The 17,766-nt window shown below is 43.5% G+C and overlaps 2 protein-coding genes across 2 annotated transcripts; both read left to right on the forward strand.

The window, feature by feature from the left end:
- Positions 1 to 2,652: 2,652 nt before the first annotated feature.
- Positions 2,653 to 7,140, forward strand: otop1 (otopetrin 1; the record flags this gene model as incomplete). Its single annotated transcript, XM_080000837.1, has 6 exons — positions 2,653 to 3,028; positions 3,240 to 3,376; positions 4,179 to 4,237; positions 4,400 to 4,530; positions 5,801 to 6,708; positions 6,970 to 7,140. The coding sequence occupies exons 1-6, from the start codon at positions 2,656 to 2,658 to the stop codon at positions 7,138 to 7,140; spliced, it is 1,779 nt and encodes a 592-aa protein (XP_079856963.1). The 5' UTR covers positions 2,653 to 2,655.
- A 3,847-nt stretch (positions 7,141 to 10,987) lies between these two features.
- Positions 10,988 to 12,382, forward strand: drd5a (dopamine receptor D5a; the record flags this gene model as incomplete). Its single annotated transcript, XM_080000052.1, has 1 exon — positions 10,988 to 12,382. One exon carries the CDS (start codon positions 10,988 to 10,990, stop codon positions 12,380 to 12,382), a length of 1,395 nt encoding a protein of 464 aa, XP_079856178.1.
- Between the last annotated feature and the right edge of the window lie 5,384 nt (positions 12,383 to 17,766).

Raw genomic sequence — 17,766 nt, forward strand, 5'->3', positions numbered from 1 at the left:
CATCACAACCCTTTCCTGTGTGAATTTTCTCAGATTTCATGGATGAGATAATGACAACCAGACAACTCTAATTTAGGTTGAAATGATAAAATTGATTTTATCAATCAATTCACTGATAAAAATGTTTTTTGTACCGCCTTCGTTTTGACTTGACATAAAAAATCTTAAATAACCACTCATTCTCATCTATTTGTTAGATTTCCATATCAACTACCTGTTAAGGTATTAAGAAGCCAAAGAATGATGTTACAGGTACTGTATATAAAACATGATAAAGCATCTCTCTCCGACGTTTCAAAATTTAAATCTTAAAAAAATTAAATCTATCAAATTTCCCAAGAACAAGAATACTGAACCTGAAAGAACTGTAAAACTTCAATGCTGTTTTATTTAGATACCCAAAAGGAATATATAGGGCTCGTATAAAATTAACAACAGAATTGAGGTATTTATTTTTTCATGCTTTTTTCATTTTACACACCAGGTGCTAACTACAGTTTTTTTAGGTGGGAGAGATCGATGTCTGTACAGCAATACCTTTGACGTTGAATTTCACTATTGATAACATGGGCACATGTTCATTTTAGGACCACCCCAGTTTAGGATAAAAAGCATTTCACCCCATAGAGAATAATGCATTTAATCCTATAGGGAACACAATTAAGGACAAAATGGGGGCAAACTAATGGTTTCGTCCACTTTGAGGTTGAAAGAGGTGACCTTTTACATATTACAATACAGGGACCCATCCAAAGTTTTGTATTACCTGTTGAAAAGAAGTGAATAGGCTACTGGAAGCACCTATAGTGAGGAGTTCTCACACACCAGATAGGCTATAATGGGCCGCTCCCTCAAAAACACTCATGCAATGTGGGGCCTATATGGATTTCAAAACCGGTTGATAAACATAAAAGCTCACATGTGATTAGATTAACGACTTTGCTAAATAGCAGTTTGATGGCCCACAAGATAATATTTTACTGCAAAATGGTCCTCAGCGCAGTCAAGCTCAGCATAAACCTGATACCTCAAGCCTTGATTTGCGATCCACCATTTACATAATTGAAGGAATCTCTGTCTATTTCTATTTTCTGTCTCTGTCTATTTTTATGGTTGTTGAAATTCACTACTTTCATCGGATCCTCAGCTTATACACTCATCCACTTTCACCCACTGCATCCTCGGTTTATTTGCTTTTCTATTATTAAATCATTGATTTATTGCACTTGGAAAAACTTGCCAGGTAAGGATTAGACACAATATTCCAGTTACTCTCAACCTTCTCCAAATCAAGGACTCTTGATTTTTCAAACAATTTTTTTTTATTGTTACATATGATGCAGTCAAAACTTCCACACACATCTGTATTATTGCCAGGAAGAGTGTGGAACAGTGAACCAATGATCAAAATGTCATTATTGTACATTCTCTAATGGTTAAGTTGGACTAGTAATCATTTGGCTGTGGACCGCCAGGAACGCCCCCTGGAGGTCCTCGCACCCCTTCCAGTATCATTATTAACAATAGGACACTGGCCCATGACTCTCAAAAATCCCATTATACAGTAAATTAAAGCAATGGTGCAAAACGACCACTTCCACTCTAATCAAAAGTCTGACTGACATTGACAAAGAATGGCTCTGAGTCTTGTAGTCACTTAACGTTCTCAGTGATTAACAAATCATTGAAACTACTCACTAGCACAATGCAGACTAAGCAGTGGGAACCGAGGACCCGATGGCTGCCTTTTGATCAGCCTCCAGACCCCTGATTGCATTGTAGTCTATTTACTAGATGGCTGGAGATAATGGAACACCTTACCCTAATATTTTACCCCCGCATGTCACCCAAACGCATGTCACTCTAATCAGTGAGCCATATTGATTGATTGATTGCCTATATTAATCAATCATCCATCCTATAGCCAGGCCAACCCACACGAAATTATGGGATGTTCTAGCTCACGAGACATTCACAAAAAGCGATTGTGGATCTCTACTGAAACGTGATCTTTTTTCCCCCTCCCACACCGCTCTTAACCCACAACGACAAGTTGAAATAAAGAAGTGCGGAGCGAGGCACAATATTCATATAAAAGACCTTGCTGCAGGAAAGTTAGCCACTGGCCTCCCAACTGACACCTGTAAGAGATGGATCTCACCTTCTGCACCTAAGGACTAACTGGGAAGGGAAGTGGGTTTTTCTTTTAATGGGCCGATTATCTGATCAGAGGCTTTCCTTCGTCTGGAAGACAGTGAATGCTATATGTGAGTTTTGTGAGGGTTAGGGTCTGGGCATCACTTATCTCATATTTTGCACGTGATCTGTGGCTCCAGGGAGAGAGTGTGTTACTAGACGGACATAAAGACGTTTCTTTTCAGGTCCATGGTCCGTGCGTCCAGGACGACAAGCCGCATCTATTGTCAAATTCATCCCTCCTGAGCTTTTTTTTTTTTTGGACACTGAAGCTGTGTGCGCACTGAGCCGGCCCTGCGAGATTGAATGAGCAATGTTTGGCAGGGTCCCTGCCGCTCTGAATCCTCACATTGTGGCAGCAGGTTGCGCACTTGGCCACCTCCGGGCGCACTTATAGCGCACTGAGGGCTCGACTGCGTCTCCTACTGGGACCGCGGCTTCGCGACTCACCTCAGCACCATGGTGGAGCACGGCGGCCTGGACATCATGTGCCTGAACAAATACTGCCACAGTTCCTCCTCGTCGTCCAGCTCCGAGCACGAGAAGAAGTTCTTCCCCAAGTTGAAGCTCGACCTGACGGCGGACTACCCGCGGAGGAGCTCGGAGATCCTCAGCGGCCAGTACGGGACCAACGTACTGCTGATCGGTGCCGCCCTGATGCTGGCCATGGCCCACCACGGACCCTCGGTGAAGGAAGAGCACCTGCTGGCCTTCATCTCCTGCCTCATGATCATGCAGCTGGCCTGGATGATGTGGTACATCCTGATCAGGGACAGGAAGAGCAGCCTGCACACCGAGAAGGACGTGCACGCCACCACATGCTGGATACGAGGTAAAATCTGAAGGTTTATGGTAAGCATTAAAACTATGCATCACACCAAAACATGTGCAGGCTGCACTGATATGTCAAACCATGTTGCACTTTGACAGTAAAGGATGCAATGTTTGCTGTGCAATGCAATGCAATGGAATGCCATTTTGATGACATGTCTAAATTGATTCTGTTTCTCAGTGATATTGATAGAATTGTATTGCATTTGTAGGTGGTTTGACTCTTCTCGCCCTCCTGTCTCTGATCATGGACGCTTTCCGCATCGGCTACTATGTGGGATATCAGTCCTGTGTGTCTGCCGTGCTCGGAGTTTACCCTGTTATGCATGCAACTCACACGATTGCACAGGTAGGTCGACCCACACTGCCTTAAATGTGAGAATATTTCTGCAACCGTGAGCACCTTGAGACATTGAAAAAAGAAAAAGGTCCTTTATTGATTATCCTTAAATATTAAGCTATTGGCCTATGGCAGCTGCAAAAGGTCTCTCCCAACTTCTGGTCGATCAATCAACCCCAATAATAAATACAATGAATTCAACGAATGTGGTTTGAACATTAATACATTGAAATGAAATCTATATATATATTCATTTTTGCTATATTTTCTGAATGATTTTTGTGCAACCAATATTGTTGATCTCCATTTTGTGTTTAAAGCTACATGTCATTCTTTTCGGTAGTAGGCTACAATAAACTTTTCACTGAGGCTTGATATGTATATTGGCAAAGTAGCGTTATTACTGCATGGCACAGTGGGACCCTTTGTATTTTAGTGTACTGAAATAATTGTTCCAAATAATGATGCTGTTTGGCTATTTAGTTCTATCAAACGGAGAGTTACTGTGAGAGCAGACACCTGCAGCTACCACCAACAAAATCAGTGGTCTGCTGAAAGCTTACAACTCATTTGGGAATATTACACATGGCTTTCCAAATGGTTATGGGTTCGGTTACACACGACACATGCTGTCATTGTAGAGGGTTTTGTATGCAGCTTTTAGTTGAGAAAACAGGGGACAGTTGTATTCCCAGAGGACTCCCAATCCCAGAGGGACTTACTAACACGCCATCTTATCCTGTTCAGCTTTGACCTACTGTTCACTTCACATATCTCTTTTTCCTCCGTTTGGGCTTTGCCGTTTGTCTAGGTGTATTTTTTGTGGTTTCACATCAAGGATGTCATCAAGAACTTTGAAACATTTGAGAGGTCAGTAAACAGCTATATTTTTACACGTCATCCACAGTAGTTCTTTTTGAAATTCATTACACATGCACAACATATCACAACTTGAAGTGGTCAAGTTAGGTGTAACAGGTGGGTTACTGTCGCCCTTAGTAAGCTCATTTTCGCAAATGCTTGTTTCCTTAGATTCGGCGTAATCCATGCCGTCTTCACTAACCTTCTCCTGTGGTGCAACGGAGTGATGTCAGAGGCAGAACACTTCTTGAACAACCATAAGAGGAGGCTGTCCGCACTGGGCTACGGAAACCTCACCATAGGTAAGGGGCCAAGTGGGCGATTGCAGGCTTGTACCTGGAGGGAAAGTACAATAGTCCACTTGAGAGCTGGCTTCAATGACTAGAAGAAAGGGGTAGAAGCGGAGGGTTAGGCGAGGGGAAGGGAGGTTAGTTAGACAGCCCCCACAGGTCTTGTTTGTGTTGAGCGCCTCTCTATTAGGTTTCAAGAGGCACACAGCGGTCCTTTCCCCACACTCCGACCACCACCACCCTCCTTTTTAACCCCTCCTCCCTCCTCCCGCTTGACCTCAGACGGCTTTGTCTCAGGCTAGCTACTCCCAAGGGTGCTGCAATTACAGTAACTGATACATCTAAGCCAAGGGTTGGGGGGTTCGGCTACTCGTCCTCATATCCGGCTGACTCTGAGGCTGGCTGCACCCTGGCTGTTGTTCCATTTTTAATTAAAGGGTGCAGGACCATGGTGCTGTCCTTCAGGGGGCGGTGGCGGGTGGGGTGGTGGGAAGTGGGCTGGGGGGTTAGGATACCTGGGTTTTGTGAAGATGATCTGTAGGGGGCAGTAGTGTTTCTACGATGTGTGTGTGTGTGTGTGTGTGTGTGTGTGTGTGTGTGTGTGTGTGTGTGTGTGTGTGTGTGTGTGTGTGTGTGTGTGTGTGTGTGTGATTCAAGAGGAATAAGTAAGTAAAAGTGCCTGTTATCTTCCAGACCAGATATAGAAAAATAACACCTGTATTTAAATTTAAAAAAAAAATGTATACACCAAAAACAAATAAAATAAAACAGTCCCAATAAAACAGCGGTTTTATTGGGACTAGCTTTAAACAATGTTGTTTGTCTTGGTGTGTATAGATATGGTGGTTAGGTAAATGGGATGATTACTTTGACTACTCTATTTTAAACAAATACTTAGGTACTAGACCAGGCAAAGCAAACCACTTCACCTCCCAATTTCGCTCGACTTGCTTTCTCAAGCTTATATAAAATAAGCCTTTGTTTATCCTCCTTTGTGGTGCAACTCTGGAGTGTAGGCAAGAGGTCTTCTGTGTCATGTCTTCCTCTGTGCATGTGAAATACAATACAGGATGACAAGGTAGTATTCTCGTAGTCTATTTAACTTATGGATGATCTTGAATGGCTCTGGTGAAATGTAATACGTCAAATGCTATAGTCTGGGTTTTGATATACAGTATAAGATTTTCTTCTTTGTTGTTGTCAATATCACTTAAATGGAAACCTTAAATGTTCTAAATTAGTTAATGCAGCCCCAAATGTCATGAATGTCTTGTTTTTGCAGTGCACTCAGAGCCTCACTGCAACTGCACCACCAGCGCTTGCTCCATGTTCTCCAACAGCCTCTACTATCTGTACCCCTTCAACATTGAGTACCACATCTTTGTCTCCGCCATACTGTTTGTCATGTGGAAGAACATCGGCAGGGCCATCGACATGTCCTCCAACCGAAAGAGGCCCGCCACGAAAACCCACAGTCTGATCCTGGGCCCGATCCTGGGCCTGGTGGCCCTGGCCAGCACTATCGGAGTTCTGGTGGTCTACATCATCCACGTGGAGGAATCCCTCAAGACGCGCCAGTCGGCCATCTCCATGTTCTATTGCTACGGCATCGTCATGCTAGTTTTTATGTGTTCCGCCGGGGCCTCGGGACTGTTGATCTACCGGGCGGACCACATGCCAGTGGACACCACAAAGAACCCTTCAAGGCAGCTGGACACAGAGCTGCTTTTTGGCTCCTCGGTGGGATCCTGGCTGATGTCCTGGTGCAGTGTGGTGGCTGTATTGGGCTCCAGCAGCAGTCCGCCCTATCGCTGGACAAACCTCATCTACTCCCTGCTCATAGTCTTGGAGAAGTACGTCCAGAACCTCTTCATCATAGAATCCCTTTATCGCCAGCGGGAGGATGGAGAGAGGGTCGATCCCGATCTGCCAGCCACTCCAGAAATCTTTTCTGTCACTTCGTCCCTCGCGCCACCGTACAACGGCATCATCAACAGGGCCTACGAGACTCCGGACAGGGACTGCGTCACCATAGGTAATGAGCAGGTGGAGAATGGACAGGTGTACAGGTGTACAAGGAAGTCCTCCAAGCCCTCCCTGACCACGGGGAACAAGTTGGTGGAACCACCAAATATGAAGAGGCAAATCTTGAAAAACATCGCTGTGTTCCTGATCATGTGCAACATCTCGGTAAGACTTTGTAACATTTGAATGCCATTTTAGATCTGGGGGGGTTATTTCCTATTTGTGTTTATATTCTAATGTATAAAATACAAGTCCTTTCAGGCATAGCAAAGCTCTCTCAATATTATCTGCATCATCACTTGCAGATCACTTGTTTAACATCATGCCTGTCTTATCAAACAACAGATGATGCATTGATCAGGTCTACCAAACCAAATTTCTGAATTTGACTTTTAACTGATTTTTACTTTCGTCATTTCTTTTCAGCTGTGGATCCTCCCTGCGTTCGGCTGCCGACCACAGTACGACAATGGGCTGGAGCAGGAGACGTTCGGCTTCAGCATATGGACCACAGTTCTCAATTTCGCCGTTCCTATGAACCTCTTCTACCGCATGCATTCTGTGGCGTCACTCTTCGAAGTGTTCCGCAGGGTCTGACCAGTGAACAGAGCACCGGCGCGCTATATGACATGCACAAGAACTCTTGTCACTGCAAGATCACGGATATGCACCTCGCAGTGGGGGCCAACCGCTCAGGAGGCGCTCTTGGGCGTTCCAAAAACAGACTTGAAAGCAAGCCATGGAGATAGACGAAAATTACCATTCCTCAGTCTAGGGATTGCAGAGGCAGATCAATGTTACCACAGCTTGTTTTTGAAGAACCGGCTTGTATACAACAAAGGCAAGGCCAAACCAAGCTGTGTGGCGACGTGCCTTTTTTGTCTTGTTAGTATTTAAGTTCAAGAAAGACCCGTAGCACACGTCTGCAGTCATAATTCAGTGGGTTTTGGCTTTTGCTGCAACAGGAAAGAGGCATAAACTCTGTCGTACCTGCCAAGTCTGTATGAGGGCTGTAAAACAACCAAGCTTGAAAAAACTTCCACATCAGCTATTGAAAGACGTACTACATGAAAGACAATCTGCAGAAACACCTCTAAGTTCCAGACAACTAACTAGAGAAAAGTACTGTATTTCATTCAGTTAATCATGCAGCAGAAAACACTTTAAATGCTTTTGCAGATTTTGTATAAATTTGTAATATGCATATTGTAAATGGATATGGTTCTCATTTACTTTCTATCGTAAGTCAAACAGTTCAAGGGAACAGTATGCAAATACAACACTATGCTGGCGCACACTCTACTTTGAATATTAATTTTATATTGGACAATAGTTCTCAGTTTAGCTTTGTTTGAGGATTATTGCTGTTATTGTCAATGGCATTGTGATCCTTTTCTGAAGGTTCTCTCATTATTGTCCCTAACCAAATCCGATAACTTCTGCCATCAATCTGCCGCCACACTGAGGGTGAGCAATATCCTTCTAGAGCCCAAATATGCCACTATTTCCCTCTGATACACCGAAGAAGGAGTTAATTAAGTTAAAAGGGAAAATCACCATTCAATTTATTGTTTAGTCTTATAGACTACTGGCAAAAAAGAGAAAAATGCTCAAATAGCAGAATCTCATGAATGTAATACACAGAGTTAATATCATGGGTTCAAAATAGGAGAATTACCATTCTGTTTGCTAATGCTCATTACACATAATGGTGAAGAAATAGATGTGTTGAAGACTGTTAAAATGGACAAGTGATTTTCAGTTTACAACTACAGGTCAGAGGTCAGAATTGGAAAAATATCCTTCTGTGAAATTAACAAGATACCTATGTGTATGAAGCAAGTGAGATAGGCCTAATGTACAACTTTATTTTGAATCTATGTTTTATTATTATTATTATTAGCTAATTAGATATTCATACAGTTCTAAACGTGGTGCTATTTACTGTATGTGCTCTCAGTATGTGCCAACTTGTGGTCAATGCATTTTTATAGGCTCAAAATGCAATACTTTAAAATCCATGTTCATATATTGCCATGCTGATCAGAAATCATTATTAAAGCACTGTGACACGATTTTTTGTGAGATTCTAATGAAGGTGGTGCTCAAATGAAATTATTTGTGAAATATGCTGATGAACATCTATCTATATCTGTTTATTCCTATTGAAATAAAAAAAAACTTTTTGTCATCCAAAGTGCCTTTCACACTAATGCCCATCATAAGACCTGCGCAGAGGTCTGTGTGGGAACTGCTGAGGGTTTGATTTTCTTAAATTACTTATTACATATATTATAACCCATTTGTAAAACTGCAGTTCTATTCAGCTAAGTCAAGTAGACGTTGGGGCCGCATGATGGCGCCAGGTCGCTTGATTTCAGGATTTGCTGAACGCTCGAGGCTTTCAATCCGCTGTTGTAACGCACAAATGACTCCAATCTGCCGGTAATCCATCCTGAATATCTTAATGAAAAAAAAAAAAAATTGGAATCACAAATGGTTTATGGGAACATTTCAGTGTGTTCCGGATTTCATTTGTTACGCCATCAATCATATTATAGAAGAGAATTATAGAACTATAGAAGTATATACGTATATATGAATGTATACATATATAAATTAATACATACAGAAACACACACACACACACACACACATATATATATATGTATATATATATATATATATATATACATATATATATATATATATACGAAGATGTCAGTGAGTCCTATGGGGTGTGTGTGTATATATATATGTGTGTGTGTGTGTATATATATACACACACACACACCCCATAGGACTCTCTGACATCGTCGTTGCCTGATGCGCCACACACTTTCCATGTTGAGATTATAGGTTTTTTTTGCTTGTTTGTTTTTTCTCTCCGGGATGTAGGGTAGGTCTGGCACGGAAAGCCCCGGATTAGGCTACTCCGGAGAATTTGGCAGAGGGCGCTCGGAGATTATTTTGACGGAATGTCAGAACGATTTGACAGGCGTGCAGACGCGTCTAAAAATATCCGTGACGTCATAAAACCGGAAGCAGGCAGATGTTGTGGCGCGCGCTCGATGCGAGTCTGAATGTGACTTACCTGAGGATAAGTTGACCAGAGGGTCCGCAGTGGGAACTGAAACAAGACAAGTTAAAATAAGGATCAGATAAGATGGGACAAGGACAGAAAGTAAGACTATGTACACCAAGCTAAGAAAATATAGCAAAGCAAATTAAAAGTAAGTCATAGACAAGCTCAGGAATATACAGAGTGGAATTGACGAGGAATAATACAGAATACAAATATAAAATATAAAAATGAATGGAAATGCAACTTAGTTCATAGTGTTTTTATAAATCTGATAATTTACAGTATGTACCCCATCACAGGGAAGGTATTGCCGCCGAGGTGGTTTCAGCACCACGGACAGCGCCGCACTAGTGGCGCCACACTGGAGAAAGTGGGTCATCGGATCAACTTTTAAATGATGCTTCAATTTGCAAAACCTGTATTTTTCTAAGGGAAACCCTAAGAAAATATAGGTTCAACAACTTAAGGAATTCTTATCTAATGACTCTAATCGAATATATATATTTTTTCTGCGGGGTGCATTGAGGTGAGCAGATTATTATAGACATGCATGAGCGACAAGTCGAAGATACTCCCCGTTTTATGGCATTTTTATATAACCTTGTTGATCTGTGGTTTTGATAACACATTTCACACGTTTCCTGCACACTGTGTGAACGATCTGATTTCTTTGCAAAACCCGGCTTGGGACAGTTGTTGTCTTCTTCTTCTTCTTCTTCTTCTTCTTCTGCTTCTTCTTCTTCTTCTTCTTCTTCTTCTTCTTCTTCTTCTTCTTCTTATTGTTATTATTATTATTATTATTATTATTATTATTGGGATTTGGGTTTATACGTGTATGTGCGTAACTTCCCACAGAAGATGTGATTACATGGTATGGTATGGTTTAGTGTGGTTACTGTGTCGAAGTATGTGTGTGTGTGTGTGTGTGTGTGTGTGTGTGTGTGTGTGTGTGTGTGTGTGTGTGTGTGTGTGTGTGTGTGTGTGTGTGTGTGTGTGTGTGTGTGTGTGTGTGTGTGTGCTGCTCGCCCCCAGGGGACTCCCTCCTCTCTCACGCACATCACCAACCCACTCGGAGTAGTTTGGATGTACGGACTGTGAGGCTGCATCGGGGCGGGTCGCACCGAGGCAGCACCATGACTTCTCCGACGTCTGTCGCGCCGGAGCCGCCGCTTTGCGCACCGAAAGCTTCAACCCTCTACCCAAATGTTTACCATTTCTCCTTCTTTCTGTCTGTTTTCCACTTCGGAGCAGGGGGGCTGCCTCTGAGGGCAGGGCGACGTGAACTACGCGGCGAGTGCTCCATCACTGCGCCCATCCACGCGTACGGAGCCATGGACTGCACCTTCCCCTGAAGGACACATGGAGAACCCTGCGAGGTACCTCTCATCCGTGCACGGGAGCGAGTCCGCACCGGTGCCGCTCGGAGAGACAATGTGGAACAGCACCGAGACCAGGGCGACGTCGTCCGGCGGCGGGAGGGAGCTGGTCACCCGGACGGTGACCGGGTGCCTGCTGTCCCTGCTTATCCTGTGGACCCTGCTGGGTAACATACTGGTCTGCTCCGCGGTGCTGCGCTTTCGCCACCTGCGCACCAAAGTCACCAACATTTTCATCGTGTCCCTCGCCCTGTCGGATCTATTCGTGGCCGTGCTGGTGATGCCGTGGAAAGCCGTGGCCGAGGTGGCGGGTTACTGGCCCTTCGGCGCCTTCTGCAACGTCTGGGTGGCGTTCGACATCATGTGCTCCACCGCCTCCATCCTCAACCTGTGCGTCATCAGCGTGGACCGCTACTGGGCCATCTCAAGCCCCTTCCGTTACGAGAGGAAAATGACCCAGCGGGTAGCCTTCGTGATGATCGGCGTCACCTGGACTCTGTCCGTGCTCATCTCGTTCATCCCGGTCCAGCTCAACTGGCACAAAGCCAGCGAGGAGGAAGAAGCGACCGGGACGCGCAACGCGTCCGGCGCCGGCGCGTTGCCCAGGGAGGAGAACTGCGACTCCAGCCTCAACCGGGAATACGCCATATCCTCCTCCCTGATCAGCTTCTACATCCCCGTGGCGATCATGATCGTGACCTACACGCGGATATACCGGATCGCGCAGATCCAGATCAGGAGGATCGCGTCGCTGGAGCGCGCCGCCGAGCACGCGCAGAGCTGCAGGACCAACAGGTTCGAGTGCCAGCACCACACCACCCTGAAGACCTCCATCAAGAGGGAAACCAAAGTTCTCAAGACCCTCTCGGTGATCATGGGCGTGTTCGTGTGCTGCTGGATGCCCTTTTTCGTGCTCAACTGCATGGTGCCCTTCTGCAGCAGGGCCGCGACGGACCCGGACGCCGGGCTGCCCTGCGTCAGCGAGACGACTTTTGACGTGTTCGTGTGGTTCGGCTGGACCAACTCGTCGCTGAACCCGGTCATATACGCGTTCAACGCCGAGTTCAGGAAGGCCTTCGCCAGCCTCCTGGGGTGCCGGCACTTCTGCTCCAGCACCCCGGTGGAAACTGTGAACATCAGCAACGAGCTGGTGTCCTACAACCAGGACACCCTGTTCCACAAGGAGATAGTGAACGCCTATGTGAACATGATCCCCAACGTGGTCGAATGTATTGACCAGGAGGAGACCTTTGACAGAATATCCCAGTTCTCCCACAATAACGAAATCGCCACTGACTCAATGTGCGACCTGGACGACTGCGGGGCCGACATCAGCCTCGACAGAATGTCACCGTTTACACCCAATGGGTTACACTGACTGACTCCTCTCAAATCGTAGCAGTAAAATAAGGATGTATTGCCTCATATCTAAGGTGTAATGTTGTTGTCCCCTACTGGAAAAAAAAAAATTGGTGTATAGGTGTTCAATGACATAACAAAGTGAAGTCTGTGTTCATTTCTTTTCAATGGTTTTGGCTTAAACGTCATTCATATTTGAAGCAGTCTTTTCAAACATGCTCGGTTTTTGGAAGGCCTGTGTTTCGTTTCATTCACATTCATTGCCATATCAGAAGAATAATGTTTGTAAAGACTAAACAATGTCTTAGACAGTGATTCTCAACGTGGGTTCCAGAGGGGTCAAACTTATTATTATTTTAACTTCGCAATCACTTCATTTATAAGACATTGGCATCATTGGAGAATGTAAAATAATTACTGTTTTGATCATATTTTCACTTTTAATGAAATTACTATAGTGAAGACAGCTATGGAAGTTTGGGCTAAACCGGTGGTCTCAAACTCAAACGGCCTGGGGTCCACTGGCCACGTTGTCTTCTTCGAGGTAGGCCGTGTTGAACTTCAAGGGTTAACTAGCCTGTTTTTGTGTTTTGTTTTGTTTTGGATTGGGTTTTTTTCTCCCGCACATGAGTGAATTGCCTAGTAATCCTGTTAGAAATGGCTCTCTTATAATCTATTTAATTCTATTTAATATTTAAAACATTCGGTTCATTTGTGTGGATTAATTAATCATTGCGATTTGAAATAAAATATTTTTGGGTTATATTTTAATATATATTAATATATTTAATATATAATAATATACTCATATATTTAATTTAATATATATTAATAATAAATTATTATATATATATTTATATATTACCACCATGTAGCGGCCATATTCAATTGTCTCGTGGGCCGGATGTGGCCCCCGGGCCTGTAGTTTGAGACCCCTGGACTAAATCATAAACATACGATTTTTCTCAGATTTGGGGTTCAAGGGAATAATGGTTATCTTAATTGATTCGAAAAAGGTTGAGAACCACTGGTCTAAGATATGAAAACCACTTGCTGCTCAATAACCCACCGCCTTTCCAATGAATACTAAAAAGCTGGTGTCGGCCTTAAGTGCAAACACAATTTTTTCAAATGCAGTCATTCCACAGCCTTATATAGTTCTTTTTGAGAGAACAGCAGACACTATGGAATGTGTCGTATGGCGTTTAACTTACATGATGCCAAAATGCAGTATTAAATAGCTAGCTGAACACAGCCGCCCGATAACGATGCTCACGCACGTCCCACTCTGCTCAGTGTTCCAGAATGAAGAGCATGTCCTTTTAGAGTCAACGACAAGAGGAAAGACATTTGGTGGAAAAACCCTCGTTGTCATACGCCAAAGTGACAAATCTCCTCAATTTGTTCTACATTATTAAACACAATATTATAATATTGAAATCCGATTCAATACCAAAGAACTCTTTGCCCCCCCCCCTCCAATATCTAATTAGGCTTTTGTAAGATACTGTGTTTTTATGGAAAAGTGGGGAACATTGGAATTCATTTTTAAGAAAACATTTTGGAAAGAATTCCTCAAAAAACTATGTTTCAACACCTCGACTTCCTCGCTTCCCCGTCCGCCACTCTACTGTACAGATGAACTTATCTGAATGTATGCTGTCCTTAAAAAGCAGTCAGTGTGTCACCGTTGGTCTAAATAAAAATCTCAAATCTCTCTCAGGGTGAGAGCAACACGAATGCTTGGGTATTTCTTTTGGCAGTAAGAACCTAAAAACGTCTGCTCGATAAGTGTTTATTGCGTTGGATCTTCTATTGTGTTTTCCATTTCTGTGTTAAGCCGCCGGAGCGCAAGTTCCTCCCCAGTGGATAAAAACCTAAAAATGTGTGGTAGAAAAGTCTTTATTGTCACAGCCACAGTGGTTTTTCAAGCATTGGAACTTTTATTGTGTTTTCCATTTCTGTGTAAATCCGCCGGAGCATGAGTTCCTCCCTAATTGTCTCCATATTTCGGTAAAAGGAAAATTCTCGCCCTCTGTCGAACATAATACCTTGGCAGCGGCACTGTGCTCCTACAAAGTCGACTGTCAAAGTCCCATTTCCTGTGGCGAAGATGGGAGAAGCCCCTGTGATGCCGCAGCCAAAACAGAATAGCTGAGGGAATCCCTTCAGAATCCCCCCCCCCCCCGCCCCCCGCACTCTGCCGTTAGCTGTGCCACGCATATGCTCGACGTCTTTCGCTCGCTGCCTCTTTCTCCCTTAATGAACTGAAGAGATTGCGTAACAATCCGCCCCGCCCCCCTCCTACTTGTTTTCTGGAAGGGAGACAGCTGGGGAATCTGATAAGATGGAAGTGGGCCAGGAGATTGTGTGGTGGTGAACCCCCCCCCCCCCCCCCCCACCCCCCGATCTTCTGAAATCCTCTCGTCCTCTCTGTGTTGAACCGATATGAAAGGTAGTTTGACCCTGGCAGAGGCCGAGCTCAGGGGGGGTTACGCTACCCGTCAAGACACATCCATCACTGGGACGAAAACACCACCATCATTCCCCCTACTGCTGTTTTCCCCCGCACGGACTGCACACACACACACACACACACACACACACACACATGTTAACACGCACATACAAAGAAATACATGTTTCCAACACATGCAAAAAAGCCACATCTAGACACATCTTCACGTGCGAGGCCTCTCTCTCCCTCCCTCCCTCCTATCACACTGTAAAAATAAGGGGGCACTTTAAAAAAGTAAATTATCTTTCTCCCTTGACATTGTAACTTACAGTATCACATTTCCAAAATGGTGAGGTTAGTCACCAGTTGGGGTCGTGCGCCGCGTACAATACGTGCGTGTGTGGCGTCGCAGCGTCAAGCATCTCATCGCGCATCTTAGTCTCAGTCCGTCTCGTTTGCGCAGTCTGTCAGTATTCACTACCCTAGCGTTCACAATGGCCACGCTCCCTTACCATGAAATAACACGGGTCCTCGCTTATCCACCAATTCACTTAACGACCTGGTCCCAGGAACAGAACTCAGTCGGTAAGTGAAGAGTACCTGTGTTATGAATATAATATTCCATTTCTGCCAAGTCCATTCAGTAAATTCGGCAGACTGCACCTTTAATTTACAATCATTCAGTCATCAATCATTCATTGCTACCTTTGAACTCCTCTCTCTTCATATTTCCAACATAATAGGTAAAAGACAAATAGTCAACGACTATTATGAAAAACTGGCAACTAGCGAAAATCAGTAATTGTGAACCCCCTCCACCACACACACACACACACACAGGGGTAAATTTCGTCGTTGTTGGGTAACGCTTTGTCAGTGCTATGGCCAGGAAGACATGATAGCAAAAGGTGACCGCAGGCGCGAAGTTGATTTGTCCCCCAAAAACGTGAGAGGTCGGCCGCCATCTTGGCAGAGGAAAAGCAGCGGGCGTGGCTGTCGATGGGAGTTGGTCACTGAGAGGTATGAAATGAGTACCTTTCAAGATTTAATCTTGAATTTTGAATCTAATAATTGCCATTTAGGACAAGGAGCGTTATGATTAGAAGCAATTACCGCCTCGACCCGCTCGAGAGGAGACGCCATCAAGTGTCAGTCTGTGCATTATTGGCTACGAATGACTGACGCTGCAACCATTTTTACTGGAATTATACAGCTGTGTCATATCGAAAAATAAATTCTTTAAGATATTAAAATAAGACCCTTTCTGAAACTCAGAATGACTATTTTAAGCAACGGTTTAACGGAAGCTTGATCCATCTAACCATAAGTGTTATATACTAACTTTGCAGAAGTGTCTTCAATCACTAAAATTGACTTATTGTGTTGGCACAAACGTCATCAAGAGATGTACAACACGAACAGCCAATCGTACACCACAGAATCAACCACGTGACACGAACAGCCAATCGTACAGCAGAGAAACAACCATGTGACACATACAGCCGATCGTACAGCAAGAGCACCGGTGCTTCCTCCACTCTCCGGTGGGTTGCGGGATGAGGCCCCCCGGAGCGGGTCTTCTTCAAACAACAACTAGAACTTGAACTTGCCCTTCACCCAACCCGCGCGGCTCCCGCAATAGGAGAGCGATTAAAGAAAGAATCAGAGATTTTCAGTGACATCTGGTCTGACATGGTCGGTAAGAATCCCTTGGTTCACTCCAAATGTCCCCGCATATAATCACAAAGCGCAGATTCGACAACCTTTTGGACTGTTCCCAGACGACAATGATGTTTTTTAGTGTAAATTGTAGGGCTGGAGTAACAAAATTCGAATAGAATTTGAATATTCAAAAATAAATTATTCGAATGGTGAAATTGCCATTCGATTATGGTTTTATTTTTATTTATTATTATTATTATTATTATTATTATTATTATTATTGTTGTTGTTGTTGTTGTACAGTGAACAAACATTAGAGAGAAATATTCCGGTAACTGCAAAGTCCTCATCGGCGGAGACGCACAACGCACCGGCGCTTCCCTCTCCTCCCTCTCGTCTGGCGTGTCACTGTGTGTACAAGGGAATGTGCATCTTTAACCACAATTTCCAGTCATTCCGCTGACGTGGCGATGAAAATGCGATGAAAATGCGAAATAAAAACGACCATCATCGACGGAATGTCCTTTAGTGCAGAGGTTCCCAACCACCGCGCCACGAGAATGTGGGCGGGATTTTTTCAGGACCGATCTGCAATCGCCCCGAAAAACAAAGTACATTAAATATATCTAGAGTTTTTATTTGCTTTGTTTGGAGAAAAGATCGCTCTGATCGGGGCTGCCAAACCCCCCCACCCCCTCCCAAATTGAGCATTAAAATTTTGAATACATTTGAATATTTAAAATAAAAAGCATACAAATTTGAATGGGATAACAGAGGAATATCTGCAGCCCTTATAAATGAGTTATTTCTGTTATTAGTTTACATATTTTTTATTTTATTTTATTTATTCAGTGTTTAAGGTAAAGCCATGATAATACACTTAAAACTGTAAATTGAGCATTATTATTATTATTATTATTATTATTATCATTATTATTATTATTATTATTATTATTATTATTATTATTATTATTCAATATATATCGTCATAATTATCAACATCGATAAATTTGAAAAAACATTGTGATCACATTTTTGGCCATATCACCCAGCCCTAATAACAGACATATAAAAATCGGAATTAAAAGCGTACTTGTGTTGTTCCATATAAAGCATATAATGAAGCAATATAAGTCACTTTGGAAATCAAGCAAGCCTTTTTTGGGCAGTAAAACAAAACAAATGTTTATTCCGTGTGTGATATAATATGCAAATCACACCACATAACAACAGGAAAACAACTCTATTTGACAGCAGAAATAGCCCCGTGGCTATGAGATGGT

The sequence above is a fragment of the Zeus faber genome (genome assembly GCF_960531495.2).
Source record: "Zeus faber genome assembly, chromosome: 5".
NCBI classification, from domain to species: domain Eukaryota; kingdom Metazoa; phylum Chordata; class Actinopteri; order Zeiformes; family Zeidae; genus Zeus; species Zeus faber.